This window comes from Bufo gargarizans, chromosome 2 (assembly GCF_014858855.1).
Source record: "Bufo gargarizans isolate SCDJY-AF-19 chromosome 2, ASM1485885v1, whole genome shotgun sequence".
Taxonomy (NCBI): domain Eukaryota; kingdom Metazoa; phylum Chordata; class Amphibia; order Anura; family Bufonidae; genus Bufo; species Bufo gargarizans.
The window spans coordinates 62,523,933-62,548,900 of record NC_058081.1 but is presented as its reverse complement, the minus strand read 5'-3'; the positions used below and the strand labels follow the sequence as shown (position 1 = coordinate 62,548,900).

Sequence of the window (24,968 nt, the reverse complement as noted above, 5' to 3'; positions counted from 1 at the left end):
ACACAATGTAATCTGTAGAGAAGGTAATTTTCTTACAGGTGACTGTATTTGTGAGTTATAACCTCCCTTCTGATCCTCAGCTGTGTCATGTGACCAGCACTCTGACTCTCCAAAATACACAGCATCTTATGTGTGGACAGGAGGCGCGTTTCTCTGTGTATTCCTATGGGAGCCTTAATGTCAGTCTCACAGGAATGAATAGAGAAGTAACTGACTTCCTGTTCTGTGTCAGTTGGAAACGAGAGTGCTGGTCACATGACACAGTTGAGGATCAGAAGGGAGGTTATAACTCACAAATACAGTCACTGGTAAGAAAATTACCTTCACCACAGATTATATCATGTATCTTTCTAACAAGTTAGAGAATAATTTTTTTTTGTGAGAGTGCTACCTTAAAAGGAACCTGTCACCTCCAAAAACCGTCCCAAACCGCCAGCAGTACCTGAGAGTAGCCCGCAGTGTGTTTCTAATCATTTTATTTCAGCAGTCAGATGCGGCAAAAGCTCTGAAAAAGTTCTTTTATACCCTGCCCGCGCTATTTTCTAGTCACGCTTCAAGTCAAGGTAACCGCTCCTCCTTCCCTGCCCCTTCGCCCGTGACTGACAGCCGGAAGTTCGGCAAAGCCAGCCGAAATCTCGTGCATAAGCGCCGTCAGTCACAGCGAAGGGGCAGGGAAGGAGGCGCGGTTACCTTGACTTGAAGCGTGACTAGAAAATAGCGCGGGCAGGGTATAAAAGAACGTTTTCAGAGCTTTTGTCGCATCTGACTGCTGAAAGAAAATGATCATTAGAAACACACTGAAGGGGTACTCTCAAGTACTGCTGACGGTTTTTGGAGGTGACAGGTTCCCTTTAACTCTGCCTACCCCTTTTGGGCGCTTACTCTGGGTAGTCCTATGTCGGTCATACCGAAGAGTCCAGTCCATGTTTCTCTCTCAGTGTCTGACCCAGGGACCCAAACTCTTTCTGGAGGGAGTGTTGCTCAGAATACAAGCGTTCGCCCAACCAACATCCTAGCTGCCATATTTACTAGGGCATTCTCCCTACCTGTTGAATGCTACATTGCAGCGTCCATGCACCTCTGCAGTCCCTGACACCATTACAAGGTTCTGAAGAAGATGCTGTATATGACCAGCCTCTCTCAGAATGGCAGCCAGGACCATAATTCCTGCTGCTGGACCACTTGGGATTTTCCTGCCCTCTCACTGCTCCAACCATTACACTGGATTGGGGTATAGTCAGCTGTATTACTGCAGAGCAACACTCACACCTAGTGCAGCAAAATAACCGCAGAACAGTTACCGTATTAACATGACAAAGTCACACTCTTACACACCCATGTGACTATGTCCTGGATGTGAAGAATGTCATATAGGTAGGGGAATGGAGACATTAAAGACCCCCTGTGCCGTCTCCTGACATGTTTGTTTTAGTAACTCCTCGCATTCACCATGTAATAACAATTCTATGATGTGCTATTCCTCTATTATTCCTGATAAATTGTCAACAGTCCGCAATAAAGATCCACCTAAGTGTTACCAGTTGGGTGTTTCCCTGCACCCTGTCTTACACGATTAAATCCATGCTGCCAAGGTTAGACATTGCATGGACCCACCCAACTGGTAACACCCACTTGGACCTTCACTGCCAACTGCTAGTAGGAATAACATAGGAATCATAAGAATAGAGGCTCCAGAATTATTATGACATGGAGGACCGTCAGAAGAGGTGTTGGGTCTTCTGTCTTCTTTAAAGGGGTTGCACACTCACTTCTATAGGGGAAGGATGCAGGGTTCCCCGCAGCACAGGGAATTTCAGGAAATACTGCTGCTGATCGTGTGGGAGGTGATGACCGGTCGTCTCATGTGATTATGTTAGGGAGCGCAGTCCTGCATGTGACAGGGACTCTGCCATCACGTAATGAGGAAACATAGGAAAGTGGAATATTGTATATAATCTTACACAACCCAATATATTCCGAAATATTAAGGCGGACTCTCCTTATAAAGTCAAGCTTGAAGAGACATGTAACTAGGACACAGGATCACTGCATGTCACATATACGTTTTATCACAAACCTGGTATTCCTGGACCGCTCGTCTTTCTGCTTCAATTGTTTTTTTATTGAGTTTTTTATTTCAAATGATTAAAGAAAGTACATTACAGTTTGATTTGTTACAGTGTCAAGCAGAATACCATTATAATCAGGTGGTCAAAGGAGAATATACAAAATTAGGGAACAACACGCAATTTCCAAAATGTTAAGGTCATAGTGTAGTCCTATGTGAATACATCCTAACATGAGTAAAATTGCAGTATTTTAAGCTTATTTCATAAATTGTATTTATTCTGAAGCACAAAATAAAAATGTAAATGGGATAATTAAAAAAGAACACTGATCAAAATTAGAGAACACGTTCAGATACCTGCAGGATTTTGGTGTTAATCTGGCAACTGGTGCTAATTTACCTAATGATCTGAAAAACCCTATTTACCTGGCAGCCTAACTTTCCAGTTTTCACAGACTTTGCCAAAATGGTGTGTTGTTCCAAAGTAACTGAAACCCTCCGACAGCAGCTTGTCCAGATGAAGGCCAAAGGGGTGACCCTATCAGCCATAGCAAGAGAAGTTGGTCGTTCCAAGTCTGTGATTATTAGAATATTGCATCTTTACAACATCACAAACTCATTCAAGTTCCCCAAGAAGGCTGGTCGCACTCGAAAGACAAATGCAAGAGAGGACAGGATAATGCGGAGAACCTCCATGGGTAATCGTTGGAATTGCTCGCCAGTTCAGCACTGAACAGGGTAAGGATCTGTCTCGTCATACAGGGTCTCAACGTTTAGGAGCATTTGGACTAAAAGCCCACTCTGCAGTGACCAAACCTCATTAGCAGAAAGAATCAAAAGGCTAGACTCGCCTTTGCTGAGGAGCATGTTGTGTGGACAGAGGAGAAGTGCTCCAGAGTTCATTTTAGTGATGAAAGCAAGTTTAATTTATTTGGGTCTGATGGGAAACATTATGTTCGTGGACAAACTGAGGAAAGACTGAACCCAAAGTGTATAAAGAAGTCAGTGAAAGGTGGAGAAGGAAGTGTCATGGTTTGGGGAATGTTTTCTGCAGCAGGAGTTGGACCTCTCATACAGCTACATGGCAGAGTGAATGCAAGTGTGTATCAGAACCTTCTTCAACCACACATGGTTCCTTCCTTGCGTTCATCACCAGCAATTTCCATGCAGGACAATGCCCCCTGTCACACAACAAAACGGGTAAAGAAGTTCCTTGAAACTGAAAACATTGAAACAATGAAATGGCCGGCCCAGAGTCCTGATCTAAACCCAATAGAAAACCTCTGGAAAATCCTTGGTGACAAAGTTATGGTCAAGAAACCCACAACAGTCACAGAAATGGAGACTGGAAGAAGAGTGGACCAAAATCCCACCAGAGCAGTGTGAGAGACGAGTGATGTCCTGTGGCCGCAGATGTCCTGAAGTCATTCAAAGCAAGGGCCTGTACACTTCTACTGATTGGTGACCGTTGTAACCTTCAGAAAATTTAGTTAGGGCGCTTTCACACTAGCGTTTTTCTTTTCCGGCACCGAGTTTCGTCCTTGGGGTTCAATACCGGAAAAGAACTGATCAGTTTAATTCCCCAGGCTTTCTGAATGGAGAGAAACTGAACGGTGTTTTGGATGGAGGAAATGCTGCAGCTTGCTGCGGTATTATCTCTGTCCAAAACTCCGGATCAGTTGCCGGAATGCCGGATCCGGCATTAATTTACATTGAAATGTATTAGTGTAAAAATACCGCAATGCCGGATCTGTCCTTCCGCAGACCGGTAAAAATGTGGGAAAAAAAATAGAAACGGATCCGTTCTTGCAATGCATTTGTGAGATGGATCTGCATCCGGATCAGTCTACAAATGCTGTCCGTTTGCATGCAGATTGCCGGCAGGCAGTTACGACGACGGAGTGTGAAAGCCTTAGCCTTAGAATCTTTCTCTGTGCTACAGTAATTGCTGTTCTCTAATTCTGATCAGCAGGTTTTTTGAAAAATAAAGGTTTTATGTTGATATACTTTGGTTATTTTGGAAAACACTGTTCTAATGGCATGGTGTTCCCCTTACAAAAAATCCTAAATTAAACAAAAATTGTTCTCTAATTTTGATCGCCAGTGTAAGTTCCAATATAATACAATTATTCAGATAACATTCTTTATTTTATGTCATCTTTTAAACACTCTTTTCCAAAAATATGTTCCCACTGCTCATACCACCTCTCCTCCTCCTTTGTTGGGGATTCAACACAGTGCACGTTTTAGGCTAAATGCACACGATCAGGATTGCGTGCGGAAAATCCACACTGTAGGTCATGCACATTGTATTCTATGAGAATTCGAAATTCTCATGGACACGATGCAGATTATTTTCCGTACGGATTTTGACATGCGGAGCGGATTTTAAAATCCGCAGCACGTCAATTTATTTAATTTCTCCTGACCGGATTTTCTCCATTCACTTCAATGGGGAGAGTAAAATCCGCATGAGGAAAATCCACACCAAATCCGCATGTATATCCGCACCAATCGATGCGGATTGTCTGCACAGATTTCTTTGTGAACGCCTGAAGATTTCAGTGCAGATTCTCCGCACATAAATCCTGAATGTGTGCATTTACCCTTACAGCGAGGTTAGGAGTGAGGAGACCGGTCTGGAGGTGGACGTATGTTCGGTGTGAGAGTTCACACTACAGTTATTTGGTCAGTTATTTCCGTTAGTTATTGTGAGCCAAAACCAGGAGTGAAGCCTCCACAGAGATCAGTTCTAAATGAAAGATTTTCACCTGTTCTGTGTCTTCATTCAATTCAATGGGGCCGCAAAAGATGCGGACAGCACGCGGTGGCCGTTCCGCGGCCCTGCAAAAAAGATAGAGCATGTCCTCCTCTTGTCTGCACTCGTGGACAAAAAATAGGCATTTCTATCATAGGGTTGGCCGTGTGCGTTCCACAAAATGTGCCAGTACCCGTGTTTTGCGGATCTGCAATTTGCCGACTGCAAAACACTTACGGACGTTTGATTGGACCCTTACTGATGGAAATAACTGAAGTGTGAACTCAGCCTGACATCCCGATCTGTCAGAAGAACATAAAAAAAACAAAAAAACTGGATCCTGAAAAAAGAAATCTATTTCTTTTTTCAGGATTCTATTTTCCGGAATTGAGATCTGTCATAGGGGCTCAATACCGGAAAAAAACGCTTCCTTCTTGTCCCTATTCATTGTCAATGGGGACAACACGTAACTGAACAGAACGGAGCGCTCCAAAATGCATTCCGTTCTCATACCGGAGAGCAAACCGCAGCATGCTGCGGTTTTCTTTCCGTCCTGGGATGCGGAGCAAGACGGATCCGTCATGACCCACAATGTAAGTCAATGGGGACGGATACGTTTTCTCTGACACAATCTGACACAATAGAAAACTGATCCGTCCCCCATTGACTTTCAATCGTGTTCATGACAGATCTGTCATGGCTATGTTAAAGAAAATACAACCGGATCCACTCATAGCGGATGCAGACGGTTGTATTACCGAACCCTGCCTGATCCAGCAAAAACACTAGTGTGAAAGTACCCTATTTGAGAGATTTCCATCTGAGATCCGTTTTTTTAGACAGAAAAAACTGTCCCGCCTAGTAATTTTTTCAGTAAAAAAAACGGATCTCAGACAATGTGCATAAGGCCTCATGCACACGACCGTTCCGTTTTTTGCGGTCCGCAATCTGCTGCAACCTGCGGTTTTGTGTTCGGTCATTGAAACGGAAAAAAAACGGATCCGTCACTAAAAACTATGTAAATCAATGGTGCCTAGGGCACGATCTACTGTAACACAATGTCGGTGGCCTTGTCTTTCAAGAGTGCAGCCGCCGCCACAGCTCGAACACATGAGGGAGACGCCCCCATTACTGGATCCAGTCTACCAGTATTACATAAGATTTGGGCAGGGCAGGTAAAGTTCATTGCTGCAGGAGGATTATCGGGCCTACCATCAGGGCAGATTCAGAAGATACAATTACAAGAGGCCTCGCACTGACAGATGGATGATCTCTCTGCGTGGTGTTATTATATACTAGTTTATACGGATTATTAGTACCCTAATGAGCCTCCATTATCCTGATATCAATAAATCCTCTCCGGCATTGTGCTCTGGTGTAAGGTGTTTGGGAGCGGCGCTGGCTTCCTAATCTTCTCAAGAAGGTGGATTGTCCTGCCTAGGACATGCACGTACTTGAGCGCTCTTTACAATGTGTGTACATCTTACAATCCATACCATAAATACTACCGGTATCATACTAGAAGGGAATAAGCCCTCACATCAGTAATGCCCCCCAAAACCCCAGGTGCCAGGGCAGCATTCCTGCAAGGGTATTTGGATAAAGGGCAGAAAAGTGTACAGGGGTGAAGGTTCAGCAGGGTTTTATGATGAAGAATCATTAAAGGGGTTGTCTCATCATAGACAATGGGGGGGGGCATATCGCTAGGATCTGCCCCCATCGTCTTATAGGTGCGGGTCGAGAACGGAGCCTCGCAAGGTGGTGGTAGGGAGGACTTCGGTCTGGCCATCACCAAGCCTGCTCCCCATTGAAGTGAATGCGAGTGTACCGCGCATGCACGGCCCCCGCTCCCATTCATTTCTATGGAGCAGACGGAAATAGCCCTCGGCTATTTTCGCCGGCCCCATAGAAAATGAATGGAGGGACGGCTGCGCATGCGGGGCTCCGTTCTCGATATAGGTCTGGGTCCCACACCTATAAGACAATGGACCATTGTCCATAATGAGACAAACCCTTTAAAGAGTACAGTAACTAAACCTTTATAACGATTTTTTATATGTTGTCCCTAACCCCTTAATAAAATTATTTCTAATATACTTTATTAATTAATTTAGTATTTTTCTTATACGTTTACTTCCCTGAAGCGCACCATTCACTCCGTACACCGCTGACGGCTCAGTGGTGTACGGAGTACGGAGCGCACATTTTATGAATGGGGCAGCAGCAGCGCTGTGAGTATGGGCGGGAGCACACACTGCTGCTCCTGCCCCTGCCCCCCGGAGGATTACTACCTCCTGGCATAGCACATGGGTACCTTGCACACTATGCCAGGATTAGCGGAGCGGCTCCTGCTTCTGCCTGCTCCGCTAAGCTAAGAGCTGACATGCAGTTCTCTTAGCTTAGCGGAGCAGGCACAGGCAGGAGCCCGCTTCGCTCAGCTAATCCTGGCATAGTACATGGTTACAGGATAATCCTCCGAGGAGCACAGGCAGGAGCAGCAATGTGCGCTCCTGCCCGTACTCCCTGTTTAGGCGGCCACATTCATAAATTTCACAGTCCGTACTCCGTACACCACTGAGCTATAAGTGGTGTACAAAGAACTGAGTTTTAAGAGGACAGGGAATAGTGCGCTTTAGGGAAGTAAAAGTATAAGAAAAATACAAAATTGATTAATAAAGTACATTAGAAATAGTTTTATTAAGGCATTAGGGACATCATATTAAAAACTGTTACTCTTTAAGAATATCATATCTTAATACTGGATGCCATTGGTGTATCCATACATCCCAACTTTTAAAAATCCCAAGTAGGGACAATAGCAGCCAATACTAAGCCACGCCTCCAACTGTGCCCCGTCACAGAAGTTATACTGACATTGTGCCCCCTTCACAGTAGTTATGCCCACATTGTGCTTCCTTCACAGTAGTAATGTCCACATTATGCCGCCTCACAGTAGTTATGCTCACATTGTGTCCCCTCACAGAAGTTATGCCCACATTGTGCCCCCTCACAGTAGTTATGCCCACATTGTGCCCCTCTACAGTAGTTATGCTCACATTATGGCCCCTCACAGTAGTTATGCTCAGATTGTGCCCACTCACAGTAGTAATACCCACATTTTGCACTCTTTACAGTAGTAATGTCCACATTATGCCCCCTCACAGTAGTTATGCCCACATTGTGCCCCCTCACAGTAGTTATGCCCACATTGTGCCCCCTCACAGTAGTTATGCTCACATTGTGCCCCCTTACAGTAGTTATGTCTACATTGGGCCCCTTTACAATAATTATGCCCACATTGTGCCCCTTTTACTGTAGATATACCCACATTGTTCCCCTTCACAGTAGTTATGACCCCCTTTCAGTAGGGCCACCTCCATTAATAAAAACAAACAAAAAAAAACTAAATACTCACCTACATGTTCCCCGATGATCAGAGCACATTATGCGCACCCCAGCAGGTATCATGCAGTCACATATCGTGCTGCATGGCTGTGTAGAAGGAGCACAGAGGCTCCCAGGTCTTCACAATCCTCCTACACTGCCCAACAGCGCGATGTGTGACTGCATTGTGCCTGCTGGGGAGCACCAGCAGTTGAATGGTCCGCTCCCTGCTTTACCATTGTAATCAACTGTCTCTGCGTGCTAAGGACATACCTTGACCCCCCCCCAAGACGCCACCAAAATCTAGGACTGTACCACTAGATCTGGGATGGTTGGGAAGTATGGTTTTACCATCAGAGCATATTACAAGGAAGATGTAACTTACCAGGGCACAGTACACCTTGCTTCACTGCATGTACAGAGCATTCACAGCAAGGTGAAGATGGGCCCCCTTTGTTGTTGGGCCCCATCTTGCGTACTATCCTGGTAGTTATGCCTATGTTCCCATGTTTCTATGGATGGACATGTTTGCTATGGGCAGTTTTGAGGTTAAGGAATGAGTGCATTCAAAGTTGGAGGTGGCAGGAGGTGGTCGGTCTTGGGTGGGATCAGAAGTTACCCTGAGGCAGCAGGCTCCAGAGAAAGCGTGGAGCCAATAACTGTGATTGATAGGTCTGGTGTTGGAGTTGAGTGAGATAGGAGAAATCTGATGAATTCAGTTTTCTCCATGTGCCAATTATCCCTCACTTCTGAGGTTTCTTTAACAGTGGTGTTGGACCTCCTCAGCTAAATAATGTATTTTGGTAAATTACTGAAATTCCAATATAGAAGGGTTGTCTCATCAGAGATGCTCTCAGTCTTAGCGCAAAGAAGGATGTGGAGGTCCAGAGCAAGGTTTGCCCCTCTGTTATGTCAAAATGCCCTAATGGGGTAAATAGACAGTAGTTGCGTTCATGGGACAGTCTCTTTATGTTGGCCTGAATGGCAGATATTGAAAAAATGATCCACTATCTGGAACCATTGCTAAAAATATCTACATTTTTTGTCCGTTGGACCATTTTCACACCATTACTGTGATAGCAATCATTACAGTAGACATTGTAAGAGATGATTCAGTTTACATTTGATGCCACAGATCTTAACTTGTTCAGCCATCTGGCAGTCATAATAAAATGACAAGTCCAACAGCTCTGCAGATGACGATGGAAGCTACAAAGCTCCACTGAGCACCATTTCCTCTAGCAAACCCCATAAGGGTATAAACATGTCTGCTCTGCCCGCACCAGCTGCTGTTTTTGTCTTGTTCATACTCTGCTTCGCTACATGCCAAAAATAAATGGTCAGACACCAGTAACGAACTTGTTGTTTCCTACGGTTTACTACCCCTAGAGTCTATTACAATGCAGTATTATTATCTTATCTTTTACGTGATAGCCAACGGCATGATATAACCCATGGAAATGTTTTTACCTTTAATTAAAAAAAATGCCTGTGGAGAATATTTCATGCCTGTTGCGAGATGTTATCACAATGGACGGAGATGACTTTGAAATGAATATTTCATTATGTAGTGTGAATACCCTGTGAATCCATTACAATGATGAGGGGGTGGACTCGATCATAGCTTTTGTACCTGGACCTAGAGATTCAAGTTTCTCTGGTCTCTCAGGACTTCTTACTATATGGAAGGGTAGAGATGTGGTGTACTTTGGTCCCACAAGAGCTCCTCCTTGAGAAGCTAGTAAGGGCTTATGATTTGTCAGCTAATCGTGCTGGATGGCGCCATGTTTAGGTAGTGTACATGGAGACTGCCATATATCATGTGAAGTCAATATAGCAGTAAGGAGATGACCCCAGTTATAACTTTTATGCCTGGCGTCAGGAACTTCAAGGCTTATCTCTAGTGCCGCAGGACCTCCTGCTACAAAGTACTGTGGACCTATCCTGCCCATTGCACAGCGCAGTCATGCTAGATGGAGCGCAAGAGTGCACATAAAATACATGTAGACCACAACTCTCATGTAAGGACATGAAAGGTGGTGAAGCTTCTCGATCTACCGTCCTCCTTTTCCGATGAGCTATGTGGAGAAATGGTTAAAAGAGCTGGAATGGTTGAGAGTGGTGAGCTGCACGTTTCAGGCCTCCTGCTCTATGTATAGTCATGATATGATTGGGGAGTCATGCTGACTTTTAGAAGGAGTGGGTTGGTGGGGAATAGTGGATGGCATGTTCCAGGTTGTTTTTGAAAGTTTAGATGTTGGGGGAGAGTCTATGTTGGGGTAGTGGGTTCCAGAGAATGGGGCTTGCACAGAGGATATGTTGCTTTATGTAGAGCCTTGTGGGAAGCTCTCTTCTTGAAGTGTATAGAAACTGATCTATGACCAAATTGAAGGCCTCCATTACAGCTTTTCCATTTTTTGGTTCTCTGACCCTATTAGCAAGTCAAGGAACATCCATTCCATACCCATACTTACTCCCTAGTCCTTCTTACTTTTTGGAAGAAAGTATTTGGAACATTTTTTTGGGAAAATGTATAGCACAACAGCTGGTGGGTAGATGTTTGGCTGATAAATGCACAATTTTAGGTTTGGACACTCTTTAAAGAGAGATTCTTAGGTCACACACTTCTTTAAAGGTGATAGCTACATCTTAATGAAGGTAATAACAAAAGGGTTAAATAATCACTTCAATGAGGGTGTTAGCTACACCTCAATGAAGGACAAAACAACTTCTACACTCCTACAAAAATGTTTATTCTCTTACCTGATGGAAAGGTACATTATGTAATCTGTAGCGAAGGTAATCTTACCAGTGACTGTATTTGTGAGTTATAGCCTCCCTCCTGATCCTTAGCTGTGTCATGTGACCAACACTCTGACTCTCCAACTGACCAGGACAGGAAGTCACTTACTTCTCTATTCACTCCTGTGAGACTGACATTGAGGCTTCCATAGGAATACATAGAGAAACTGACTTACTCTCAACACATAAGATGCTGGGTTATTTGAAAAGTCAGAGTCATGGTCACATGACACAGCTGAGGATTAGAAGGGAGGTTATCGCTCACAAATACAGTCACTGGTAAGAAGATTATCTTCACTACAGTTTACATCTGGAACTTTTCTAACAGGTCAGAGAATAAACATTTGTGTGGGAGTGCTACTTTAATTAGGGTAATAGCAACACTTCATTTAATGGTTAAAGCTTCACTTTATGGAGGGTGTTAGCTGCACCTCAGTGAAGGACAAAACAATTTCTACACTTTAAAGAAGGTAATAAAAGCAGTCCATTAAGGGTTAAAATTAATTATTCACTTTAATGAAGATTAATAATATAAGGTTATTACATATAACAATTGTATATCACTGATTGAGTGGGTATCATCTGGCGACACATCAGCTGGGGAAATCTTTTTTACCGAGTGGACCAGCATCTCAGTCGGGAGAACACCGATTTGATCCTACATGAGGCGTCCCTCTGTAGGTGAGCTTCTTCTCTGACCACACCTTGAAAAGCCCCAGCTCTTATACCATATTAAACAAAGAGCTAAGCAACCTAATTCTGCAACTAGCACAGATATATTCTGCAGATCATTACGTATTGTTCATTTTGTTCACTTCCGCATCCTTGAGTGGCCATCTCCCGGACCCAAGATGTGTTGAAGTCACAAGACTATCACAAGACACAGATGGGTATACGCCCAGATAATACCCGTTCTTGTTCACAGCACACAAGGTTATGTTTTATAAAAAAAAAATATATATATAACTTACGGAACATATCATTATATGTTAGTCAGATATGAATACTGAATACAAAAATGCTGGCTATACAATTACATAGTAACATAGTAACATAGTTTATAAGGCTGAAAAAAGACATCTGTCCGTCCAGTTCGGCCTGTTATCCTGCAAGTTGATCCAGAGGAAGGCAAAAAAAAAAAAAATTCCCAAATCCAATCAGACATCAGAATAACTCCCTGGACCAACGACCCCTCTCTAGTAGCTATAGCCTGTAATCTGTAATATTATTACGCTCCAGAAATACATCCAGGCCCCTCTTGGACTCTTTTAGTGTACTCACCATCACCACCTCCTCAGGCAGAGAGTTCCATAGTCTCACTGCTCTTACCGTAAAGAATCCTCTTATATGTTTGTGTACAAACCTTCTTTCCTCCAGACGCAGAGGATGTCCCCTCGTCACTGTCCTGGGGATAAATCCGGCCTTGTTCAAGAGACAAAAATGATACATACTGAATGCAGTGAGTGCACTAAGGGTCATTCTAATATGAAATGTATACTGAATACAAAATGGAGTCTAAATGATAATATATAATTATTCACATATTAGTAGCATTATAATTTTAGCAAACCGGATTTAGGCTCTGGCTTGGGCTTGCCAATTCAGATAAGAGAAGGAATGTCAACAGTATAAATACTGCGCTCTCAGGTACCGTGTCCTTTTATCATCACCAGTTTTATGATGTCCTAACTAAGGGCAACATAAATAAGTGACTGATCACTTTCTTTAAGTGACCCAGTCAATCTGCCAACATCTTGTTTTGAAAAGCTCCAGCTGATAATGATGAGTCATGAATATTTATGAGCTTCTGACTCTCCCCGCCCACCTGCTGCTGATTGACAGTTATTTTCCATATGAATCAGCAGCAGGTGGGCAGGGGAGTGGCTATAGCTCTGAATTAAATAAACGCTGGACTCAATGACATCACGCTGGACTCAAATCAGCTCATTAGCATGTGGCATCTTTGTGTGTATATTATGAGGTAACCATCTGTCACACCAGTAAGTGAATACATCTAAGGTACTTTTTTTTTTTTTTTTAATAGCGTTTATTTAACACTTTTCAATTTATACAACATTCCCAAGGGGAAACAACTCCACATAATAGTCACACACGTAAGCACGACCAGACAATGTCATCAGGTATATAGTGTACAGCAGTAAAAGACATAATTGTATCCCAATTACAGAGCATCGCTGTTGCCATACAAAAAAAACAAGGAAAAAAGAGGTCTGTACATACTCACTCCACATCCACACACACAACCACACAATTGGGCGGCGCAGTCCCAACCAGTAATGGGTCTCAAATCGTGCCCTCCGCCTGCACCCACACACCCCATATTTTGTCAAAACGATCAGGGACTCCCCTCGCTTCATACGTCAATTTGTACATCAGGAGATCTTTGTTAATAAGTTGCACCCACTGATCCACCGTGGGACACTTGGGAGGTTTCCAGTTTAGAAGTATAATCTTCCTACCATAAAACATCAAAAGTCGCAGCAGTATTCTACTATATTTGGATGGGGTCACATCAGAAACCAGCCCCATAACGCACACTATCGGGTCACAGATCCCTGGCAATCCCAACTTAACATTAATGAAATTGCACACTCCCTTCCAGTAAATTTGTAGTGCCGGACATTGCCAAACCATGTGGAAGAAGGATCCTCTATCCCCCCCACACCTGTCGCACCCAGGACTCGGAATCTGCCTCATCTGGTATAGCCGCATCGGGGTCAGATACACCCTATGTATCCATTTGGCCTGAATGAGTTGATCGCGGGCGCTTATAACAGACTTCCTCCACCCCAGACGCCATTCCTCCAAATGAGAATCCTCCAACTCTGGGATATCCGCCGACCACCTGACAAATGATCGCCGGATAGGGGACTCCTGCAACTTTATGATTGCGCCATAAAAGGAGGAAATTGGTTTATACGGTTGCTCCCTCCTAGCTACCGATTCTAAAGGACCGCACTTCAAGCTCAGGGTCAAAGAGTGAAATTGCTTATCACAAGCGTGTCTCAGTTGGAGGAAACGATAAAAACTCGTCTGGGGTAACAGGAAGTCCGACTGTAGACTCCCAAAAGAACGAAAGACCCCATCCTGGAACAGCTGTGTCAAGTACTTAAAGAGGACCTTTCACTACTCTACAAACGAAAAACTAACTATACCTGTGGGCAGAGCGGCGCCCAGGGGTCCCCCTGCACTTACTAGTAAGTCTGGGCGCCGCTCCGTTCGCCCGGTATAGGCTCCGGTGTCTGCGCTCCCTCTGACTGATTTCTTGTAGGAGGCGTGTCCCTTGCTGCACTGCTGGCCAATCGCAGCGCACAGCTCATAGCCAGGCTATGAGCTGTGCGCTGCGATTGGCCAGCAGTGCAGCAAGGGACACGCCTCCTACAAGAAATCAGTCAGAGGGAGCGCAGACACCAGAGCCTATACCGGGCGAACGGAGCGGCGCCCAAACTTACTAGTAAGTGCAGGGGGACCCCTGGGCGCCGCTCTGCCCACAGGTATAGTTAGTTTTTCGTTTGTAGAGTAGTGAAAGGTCCTCTTTAAGCCCTTTCCTAGGCCAAAATTCAAAATCTGGCAAGTGTAGAAGCTCAGGAAGGTGTTTATTGCGCCATAGAGGGACATACGGAGACCAGATGTCTCCTGCTTGAGTAACCGCATGTGTATCCACAAATCTCGTCCAGGCCTCTATAACCGTCACCATAGCCTCCGTATATCTCCCCCCGGCCAGAACCCCGCCTCCCCTATAAACCAGGTTCGTTAGGGCTTCATACGACCCGACCAATGCTGCCTCCAGCACCACTGCCGGGTTATTGGAATCCGCTCTGATCCACCAGGAAGCGTACATCAGGCGTGTCGCTATATAGTAAATATACAAGTCTGGGAGCTGCAAACCCCCCTGCACATAAGAGGCTTTCAACGTTTTCCTTGCTATCCTTGGGGCCTGATGACACCACAGGAATCGGGACACGGTTTTATCTAAGACTTCAAAATGGGACTTGGGGATCCCCACAGGAGCCGCCCTATACACATACAATAACTTAGGCAGCAATACCATTTTAATAATGTTGATCCTGCCTATTAAGGTCAAGGGAAGATTCTCCCAGGCCTCCAACTTACGTGTGACATATTCCATAGTGGGCCTCAGATTCAGATGACAAAACTGTCGAGGGTCCCTATGTATTTGAATCCCCAAATAAAGGAAACTGTCCACCACTTTCAGGGGAGACACCGGAGAGATATCAATCTCTTCCTCCACATCCACTATACAGAGACTGGATTTAGCCCAGTTCACTCGCAGTCCTGAAAATCTACCATATCCGTTCACCACATCAAGCAGAGTTTCCAAGGAGGGGCCAGAGTCAGCCAGGTACACCAACAGGTCGTCCGCATAGAGCGACACCTTCTCTTGTATCCCAGCTATCGTCCATCCCTCTATCAAGGAGCTATTATTGATTAATTGAGTAAGAGGCTCCATTATCAAGGCAAACAGCAGTGGAGACAGGGGGCAACCCTGCCTTGTACCTCTGTACAACTTAAAGGGTCGGGAAAGAAAGCCGTTCACTCTAATACGCGCTGTAGGCGCCTGATACAATAGTTGGACCCATTTAATAAAAGAGGGAGGGAAATTAAGACAGGACATCGTCTCCCAAATAAAATGCCACTCTACCGAGTCAAAGGCCTTCTCATTATCGAGAGAAGCCAGGACTCTTGACACCGCATTATCATGCCTGACCTGCAAGTTCGTAAACAGCCTCCTAAGGTTAATATCAGTTGTCTTACCAGGCATAAAGCCAGATTGGTCAGGGTCAATAATGGATAAGATTACCCCACTAAGTCTCTTAGCCAAGACCTTAGCTAAAATTTTGGCGTCGGTATTCAGTAGGGAAATAGGTCTATACGACGCACAGTGGTCCGGAGACTTCCCAGTTTTATGAATCACCACAATGGTAGCCTCTCCAAAGGATGCGGGCAAACCACCGGAGTCATATGCATAGTTAAGGAGTTTCAGTAGACGTGCAGAATGTAGGTCAACATCCAATCTATACCATTCCACTGGGAAGCCATCCGGACCAGGTGATTTCCCCACTGCCATATCTCCAATCGCAGCTTTAATCTCCTCCACGTCAATAACTTCCCCTAAAGATTTACTGTCTGCTCCCGCCAAGGGTGTAAGGGGGATGGTCTGAAGGAAGGATCGGATCTCACCCGGGGTCAAATTAATTTTGGAGCTATACAGGTCTGCATAGAATTGAACAAACTGTTCACATATGTCCTCCGGCCGATGTACCCTCGAGCCGTCCCCACAGGTGATATGTGGGACCACCGTTTGTGGCGACTCAGTCCTAGCCAGGAACGCCAAGGCACTCCCGTTCTTATCCCCATCAGCAAATACCAAGCGCCGTTGATATAACAACTTCTTCTGGGTATATTCCGTTAGGTGTAGACTAAGCTTCCTCTGAGCCTCATCCCATAATCTCCGGCCCTCACTATCTGGGTTTGCAATAAAAGCCTGCTCCTTCTCTACCACCTCCCCCTCTAACTTAGTCCTAGTAGCGCTCATCTCTTTCCTATACGCAGCTATCGCTTGAATCAGAGTGCCCCGCACTACGACTTTAAAGGCTTCCCACTCCACTAACGGGGTAGCGGAACCCTCATTGAGTTCCCAATAATCCTTCATTAAGGTACTTTTTAGTAGTTAATGATTGTATATAATTAGTTAGATTATAATCAAATAGCCACATGACAGGTTCCCTTTAAATGTTAAAGCAGCCACTGTTGTCTTGCTTACTCTGCCAGGTGGTCCAGACGCGCCACTCACGTCTTTTTCCCAACCGATCCAGCCTATGCGTCTGCTATCCTTCCACGCAGCCTGTTTGCCTCAGGGACTCGCCTTCTTTGCCCATAATGCTCCCTCCAGTTCTTAAAGGTTCAGGATGCACATTCTAATCTTCACCATCCAATGGCTGGAAACCCTGGGGTGCTTAATGGACCTTCCCCTGTGTTGAGGGTGCCCGAGCAATAGATTCTATAGCTTGCTAGTTCTGTGCAAAAGTGTGCTGTATTCTCTTATCAGCCCATGTACCGACTTTCTGGCTATAGACCATCCGCTGCCTGACCTGTGCCTGACCTCCGTATTGACCCTTTCCTGCCTGCTCTAACCTTGGCTTGTACCTGACTATGATTTTGCCTGCCCCACATTGGTGTCTCTGACCCCTGTGGGTCAGCTGTCAATCACACAGAGACTACTTCAAAGGTAGTAGCCTGGTGGTTCCCCTGCAATGAAGTCCAGATCCCTGTATATGGGTTAAAGCAGGGATGCCCAACCAGCGGCCCTCCAGCTGTTGCAAAACTACAACTCCCAGCATGCCCAGACAGCCAACAGCTATCAGCCTACAGCAGGGCATGGTGGGAGTTGTAGTTTTACAACAGCTGGAGGGCCACAGGTTGAGCATCGCTGGGTTAAAGGATATATACTAGGCGACTACCAGGAAAACACCTTTAGGTTTAGCCCAAAGCCAAATCTCTTGGTTGACACAGTGGTTCCACACCCACTTCCATAACCATACACCTGACATATGCAAGAGAAAGTAAAGTAATAGATAAAACGGGGGCTTTGATCTGAATAAACAGAGATTAATTAATATGAGGACGTTGGAGGCAGACAAGCTGCGGGGCATATGGTCCTCTCCACACTACACATGATAGAGCTAATTATACTGTGAGAAATGGGCCACGGTCCAGGATTTTGTAACTGCTGTCTGGAATAGGAAGCCGGTCATGCATGATTAACACCTCTTTGTCTAAATGGAGCTTATGAAGCATGCCAATGTGCCAAAGGCAAAGTCACTCATAGGTTTCCAACAATGCGATCATTGCTTTGTGTAAGGACTTTTCACCTGCCAATTGTTTTGTAGACAATGCTACACGTGACTTCTATGGAAGTAAGTGAGGTATGTGTGGTCTGCTCCATCTGTCCACATGAAGGCCTATCTTGTACTCAAATTAGGACTGCCCCTTGGACAGTGGCGGTCTTATAGAAAATGGGCAGCAAGCAAAGTAGGGTAAACCTAGCTGCTATTTTAGACAATTGTTCTTGTAATTTTTGCTCACCAAATAATTCTATGCTGCCTAATAGTACCAAGATAATACTGAAATGTAAACCACACAGCAAGCAAAGTAGGGTTTGCCTATTTGCCATTTAAGCTATTATTATTTTTTGGTAATTCAGCCCACATAAAATTATTATTCCGCCATATAGTGCCACAATAATACTGCCATATGCAGTCCACCAAATAATAAACAGTCAATATACTTCTACGGTGAAATTTTCTAATAATACTGTAGTACCCCAGACCTGAGGTATCTGCAATTGCTTAATGTTTTATGGGTAATATAATGTGATGATATGCCATTTATTCCAGCAGGGGAGGTAATGGTTGACAGGAACAGGGATAACCATCCTGTTCCTTCCCTCTTGGTAGGAGTGGGCTGATCCAGCTTCCTGTCAGAAGGGGGAGTTCCAGCCTAGTGAGGAAGAGAGGAGAGTGAGTTCCTGTTCAGAAAGTGAAGGAGTGAGGAAGCACATATCAGAGCTCCCACTCCCAGGAACTGTATCTTATTTCCCTGTGAGACCAACACTCCTGAGGGAAACTCAGGAACCAGATATAAGTATTCTCCTGTGAGAACAACACTCTTTCCTCAAGAAAACTCTTGAGAGACTAGACAGCAGAGCGATCAGTGAAATACAGCTTTACATACACTGCTGCAAGGTGAGGGACAACAGCTCAGACACCACCACGTACCTAAACCATCCCTAGGCCAGACTAACATTGAGTCTGTACTACAGTGGACACCTCGCTGCAATACCCCCCTATACCGCTAAATAATGCTGGAGTTTCTGTACTTGGGTTAACCCTAGAAAATTAGGGGCCTGGGCAATTGACCCTGAAATCAGCCCAACCTGTAGACCCAGTGTTTTTATAATATTTAGGTTTCCTATTATTTATGTAATAAAGTATTTTGAAGGAAAGTGACAACCAGTCTTAACACAAATCGGTCTAAAAAAATCTGGTAGTCAGAATGTGGCAATGTTCAAGTGATCCTTTTTTTGTCCGGTTCATCTAAGAAGGACTGTGTTGTTCTTCAGGTACCCAGGCCAGGTTCAGCTCAGACGCCTGAAATAGGATCCACTGGATCTGGATCCCAGGAGAAGAAGGCACAAACTGCGTACAAGACGGAGATCATCGGTGGAGTAGTTGTCCAGACTCCCATTAGTCAGGTGACTTTTATTGACAGAAAAAAAATCGAATGGCTAGGAGATCTTTTTAGAGTTACGCTAAACTCATTGCAGGGTAAATGTAGTTCTGGAGCTCATTGAAGAGACTCAGCAGTGTACGGAGACCTATTCTTTGGCAATGCTTCATGGGAGCCATGTGTGCAAATTATATCCCCTGAAACAGTGCTGTCTACAGATGGATCTCTGGTTTGGCTGATAAAAGCTAATTTTCTTAGGGTAAAGGTAGTATTACATGGTGGCCTTTCCAATGAATAGGTGACCATGTCATGTATGGTTGTGTTGAGTCCACCGCAGTAGGGGCTGGTCCTCCCGGCTCTGACTTCCCAAGGACTCCTACCGATCACAATGGCTGCTTATAGTGTTGTAGTACATGATACAGATGCCATATTTCTTCTGTTATCAGCATTGATTTACCTTATCATTCTTGTGTTCTCAGAATGGAAGCCAATACCCAGAGGTCATCCAGCATGAAGCGCCCCCTCACAACATGCTGCGCCGCAGCCATAGCCTCATGCCCCAATTTGTTCACAAACCTTCATCATCTGTTTGTGCTTTGAAGAGTGGATATTGCGTCAAGCAAGGAAATATGGTAAAGACGTCTCATGCCATCATACAGTATATGCCACTGACTACCCCCCTACTCTGCTCTGTTTAGGTTCTATAGATGCAGAGGTGTCGTTAGGCTTTCCAACACCAGGGGCAAGGATTCAGCATGGCGTCACCCGCACTTGCCACTCAAATTTACATAGAGGGCAAAATTAAGCGGCGTGCGCGGCAAATTTGTTTTACACTAAGCCACTCCTCTAGCTCCAACCTAATACATAAGTAACCTCACTCAGTCCCACTTACCTAATAAAATGTATCATAGGATACACTGCGGTACCAATGCACCTTGCAATAAATGAAAGAACCAACTGGTCCTACCTCATCCAGGGTTGCACTGGCGTGTCGGAGTGATGTCCGCTGGATCCGGAAACAAGGTCCCTATGGTGACAGACCAAAAAGAAAAAACACATAAACAGGAGATGGTGAATGTGCCTTTTAAATCCCGAGCCGGGGGCGCTGTGCTGCCCTGGAAGACAGAGCCATCCCAATGTATAACTAGATAATCTAGGTAGGGCATTGCTTTCACCTTCGTGCTACCACACCATACTAATGCCCACATTGTGACCCTCACAGTAGTAATATCCACATTGTCCCCCTCACAGTACTAATGCCCATGTTTTGTCCCCTCACGGTAGTTTTGCCCACATTGTGTCTACTTCGCAGTAGTAATATCCACATTGTGCCCCTCATAATACTAATGTCCATGTTCTGCCTCTTCACTGTAGTTATGCCCACACTGTGCCCAGCAGAAATGCCCAAATGGAGCCCTTTCACTGCAATTTTGCCCACATTATGTTCTGTCTAAGTAGTTATGTCCTCCTCCTTGTGACCCCTTCACAGTAGTAATGCCACCTTTGTGGCCCCTCACTGCTGGCTGTGCAGGAGCAGTTTTTTTGGGAGCACTGTTTGATGCTGATTTTTCGCAATTAATGGTGGCATTATTTCAGCACTCTATGGGTTATTATTTTTGTACTATGTACAAGTACTGTTATTTAGCACTAATGTATATTGCAGTATTATTTTACCACTTTATTGCGGTATGATGCGACCACTTAAAATATTTTTGGACTTTATGGTGATGATACGGTATTCTGGTACTGTGTGCCAGCTATTTTGCGAGTACTATATTTAGCATAGTATGGCGGCATTATTTCCGCACTCTATGACAATATAATATGGATACTCCAGTCTATAATATTACTATTTAGTCCTGTATATTGGTATTATTTGGCAGTGTAAGGCAGTATAGTGTGGGCCGGTAATCTGTAGCCGATGTGTCATTCTCCTCTAGAGACACCTCGAATTCCGGTGGACGGCACGCTCGTAGGAAGGGAAAGTGAGCGAGCTGGGTACAATTATTGTTTTGAAAGACTGTACTGTGCCGCTTGATTAATCAGCTCAGCAATGTTGTTAATATAAATTAATGAATGTTAAATAGCGGTTGTAGTTTCCAAGGCCGCATTCCTTTAGCAACTTATCATTAAGATGGAGAATATATAATTACTGTACATACGTGCAGAGAATACATGGTGTTTGACAGCATACACAAGTACACCAACATCATAGAGAGAAAGACCTGCAGCGCATGTCCTCATGATCCTCCCCATCAACTTGCAGGATAACAGGCTGAACTGGATGGGCGATGTCTTTTTATCATCCTTATAAACTATGTTACTATATGTTGATCTTCTGCTGCTATGCTAAATGTTATGAAATGAACATGGAATTCTGAGTTTATATTTTGATGAACTTTAACTCAGCAGCCGTACAGCCCCCCTGCTGCCAGGCTAAGCTACTAGGTATGCCACCCTTCCAAACAAATAATACCGGATAAAAGGGGGCGTGGGCTCCATCAAATGGACCGCATGGACTATAAGGCCTCATGCATACGACCATATCCGTTTTGCAGTCCATAAACCGGGGATCCGCAAGATATGGATACCGTCCGTGCGCCATGCTTGTTTTATTGCGGACCTGTTGAGCCCATAGACCGCATTTTACTGGTCAAAATAGGACATGTTCTATAATTTGTGGAACAGAAATACGGATGCAGACAGAACACGGACGGTATCCATATTTTACGGATCTCCAGTTTGCGGACTTCAAGACAGATACAGTCATGTGCATGAGGCCTTATAGTCAGTGTGGTCCATCAGGTGATCGTCATTTCCGTTGGCACTTCCATTATTTTAATTGCCCTCCTTCTATAATGGATTGTTTTGTGATTAATGAGATTTATTTTTGCGCCAATACATTTTTTGCAATATATACTGAATATGTATTTATATAGAGAGAGAGATAGAGAGAGAGATCTCTGTAGATTCCATTACATTGTACACCTTAGTACATAATACATGGGGAAAATACTCCAGAGGTTTTTAGCCATAGAATATCTTCCATTTACTAGTACTGAGCTCTATAGCTCAATGGTTAGAGCCTTTGCCCTCAATGCAGAAGGTTGTTGGTTCAGTTCCTGGCAGAGACTGAAGTTACATACACAGGGGTATCTCCAGGCATACTGATAGTGCTTGAGCATACCCCTCCACTACTATACAATGTAAGGCACTGTGCTTGGTAAGCTGTTAGGAGACCACAGCTGATCGGTTAGGGGGGGCGGGAGTCGGCCCCTGAGGATAGGCTATCAATATTCAAACCTTGGCCATCCCCTTTAATGTTTCATGACATTGATACACTTTTGTCTGATCCACTCTCGACATATGTATAAAATCTTGCTCCATTTTCCCCCTCAGTTCACATGTACTTCCCAGGACTATGGCAAAGCGCTGATCCTCGCTTTTCCACTATATATACCTGTACATGATGTACAGCGTCACCCGGGCCCTAATTAAAGGAGCACTGTAATTAAAAATTAAAGAGGTCTTATTTACATTGGAATGTTAATGACACCCTGTGGGTGATTATAGCTGCTGAAATATTCCATTCATTAGTTCTGGTGCTGAGGGCGAGCAGCCAGGTATTTTCAGTGACACCGCCCTGCTGCTCAGGTGAGTGTGCGGTCATGGGATCAATGTGGCTCTTCAAAGCTCATGGGTGCCACTTACCTGCAGATGGGGGTGGCAGTCAGGCAGTGCAACGCATGGGAACTGTTAAAGCAGCCATAGTGATGAGGGCTTAAAGGGGTTGTCCCATTACTACAACTTATTCCCCATCCACAGGGTAGGGAGGAGATAAATGTCTGATCGTCAGGGGTCAAACCTCTGGGACCCGTGCCCGCCTGTCTGAACGGAGTGGCGCTCACATATTCTTCCTGCCACTCCATTCAACTATATGGGACTTTCGGAGATAGCGCTTGTACTTGGCTATCTCCAACAGAGTTGAATGAATTGTTCAAATGGGGAGCATGATATCAATACCGGAATGATATCAATACCCATGATTAATGGGTGCCCCAGTGGTTGGAGGTCACACTTCCATTCCAGCTTTGACCGGAAAGAGGAAAAAGGAGCTTGGCATGACGAGGGCTGGTGACAGATGACTTTTTTTTTTTTATTCCTCCTTCCAACCTGACCATATTGAAAGAGGTTCACGTTCTTTGAGGACCCCTATAAGGCTGGATTCACCCCTGCTTACAGGAGCTAAGGGTGCTTCAGGGCCAAAGCAAGGATTATGGGAGAAATGTGTGGGTAACCCGTCTTGCAAAATTATAGTGGCATACCGTGTCTAAATAATCTTACCCTATAGCAGTGATGGCTAACCTCCGGCACTCCTGCTGTGGTGAAACTACAACTCTCAGCATGCTCCATTCATTTCTATGGAGTTCTCAGAACAGCCAAGTGAGTGTACATCTTGGGAGTTGTAGTTATACCACAGCTGGCGTTCCGGAAGTTAGCCATCACGGCCCTATAGTGTTAAATTTCACAAATTCGTACTTCTCACATAATACTGCCACATAGTACCTGACACAAAAAAGTACAAACTGATGCCCAAGTATCACAGATCTTAGTGTCTGAATAATACCAAAGACGGTCATTAGAGCTGGTTAGTGTGGAGCTGGTGGCAGAAACCCAATCCCCTCGGCAATACTAAAGATCACCAGAACATCATTGTACCACCATGTCTAGAGGAGACCTGAGCTTCACCCTTCATCTCTCCTCCTTGACCATCTCGAATGGAAGAAACTACAGTCGTGGCCAAAAGTTTTGAGAATTACATAAATATTGGAAATTGGAAAAGTTGCTGATTAAGTTTTTATAATAGCAATTTGCATATACTCCAGAATGTTATGAAGAGTGATCAGATGAATTACATAGTCCTTCTTTGCCATGAAAATTAACTTAATCCCCAAAAAAACTTTCCACTGCATTTCATTGCTGTCATTAAAGGACCTGCTGAGATCATTTCAGCAATTGTCTTGTTAACTCAGGTGAGAATGTTGACGAGCACAAGGCTGGAGATCATTATGTCAGGCTGATTGGGTTAAAATGGCAGACTTGACCTGTTAAAAGGAGGGTGATGTTTGAAATCATTGTTCTTCCATTGTTAACCATGGTGACCTGCAAAGAAACACGTGCAGCCATCATTGCATTGCATAAAAATGGCTTCACAGGCAAGGATATTGTGGCTACTAAGATTGCACCTCAATCAACAATTTATAGGATCATCAAGAACTTCAAGGAAAGAGGTTCAATTCTTGTTAAGAAGGCTTCAGGGCGTCCAAGAAAGTCCAGCAAGCGCCAGGATCATCTCCTAAAGAGGATTCAGCTGCGGGATCCGAGTGCCACCATTGCAGAGCTTGGTCAGGAATGGCAGCAGGCAGGTGTGAGCGCATCTGCACGCACAGTGAGGCGAAGACTTTTGGAAGATGGCCTGGTGTCAAGAAGGGCAGCAAAGAAGCCACTTCTCTCCAAAAAATACATTAGGGACAGATTGATCTTCTGCAGAAAATATGGTGAATGGACTGCTGAGGACTGGGGCAAAGTCATATTCTCCGATGAAGCCTCTTTCCGATTGTTTGGGGCATCAGGAAAAAGGCTTGTCCGGAGAAGAAAAGGTGAGCGCTACCATCAGTCCTGTGT

The 24,968-nt window shown here is 44.6% G+C and overlaps 1 protein-coding gene across 2 annotated transcripts in view; it reads left to right on the top strand.

Moving 5' to 3' along the window:
* Nucleotides 1-24,968, top strand: part of PLEKHA2 (pleckstrin homology domain containing A2) — a 92,235-nt gene that overhangs the window by 39,679 nt on the left and 27,588 nt on the right. For both annotated transcript variants that reach the window (XM_044279047.1, XM_044279048.1), the window contains exons 6-7: nucleotides 19,177-19,308; nucleotides 19,763-19,915. In XM_044279047.1, the coding sequence (XP_044134982.1) occupies nucleotides 19,177-19,308; nucleotides 19,763-19,915 (285 nt within the window). The remainder of the gene's footprint in view (nucleotides 1-19,176; nucleotides 19,309-19,762; nucleotides 19,916-24,968) is intronic.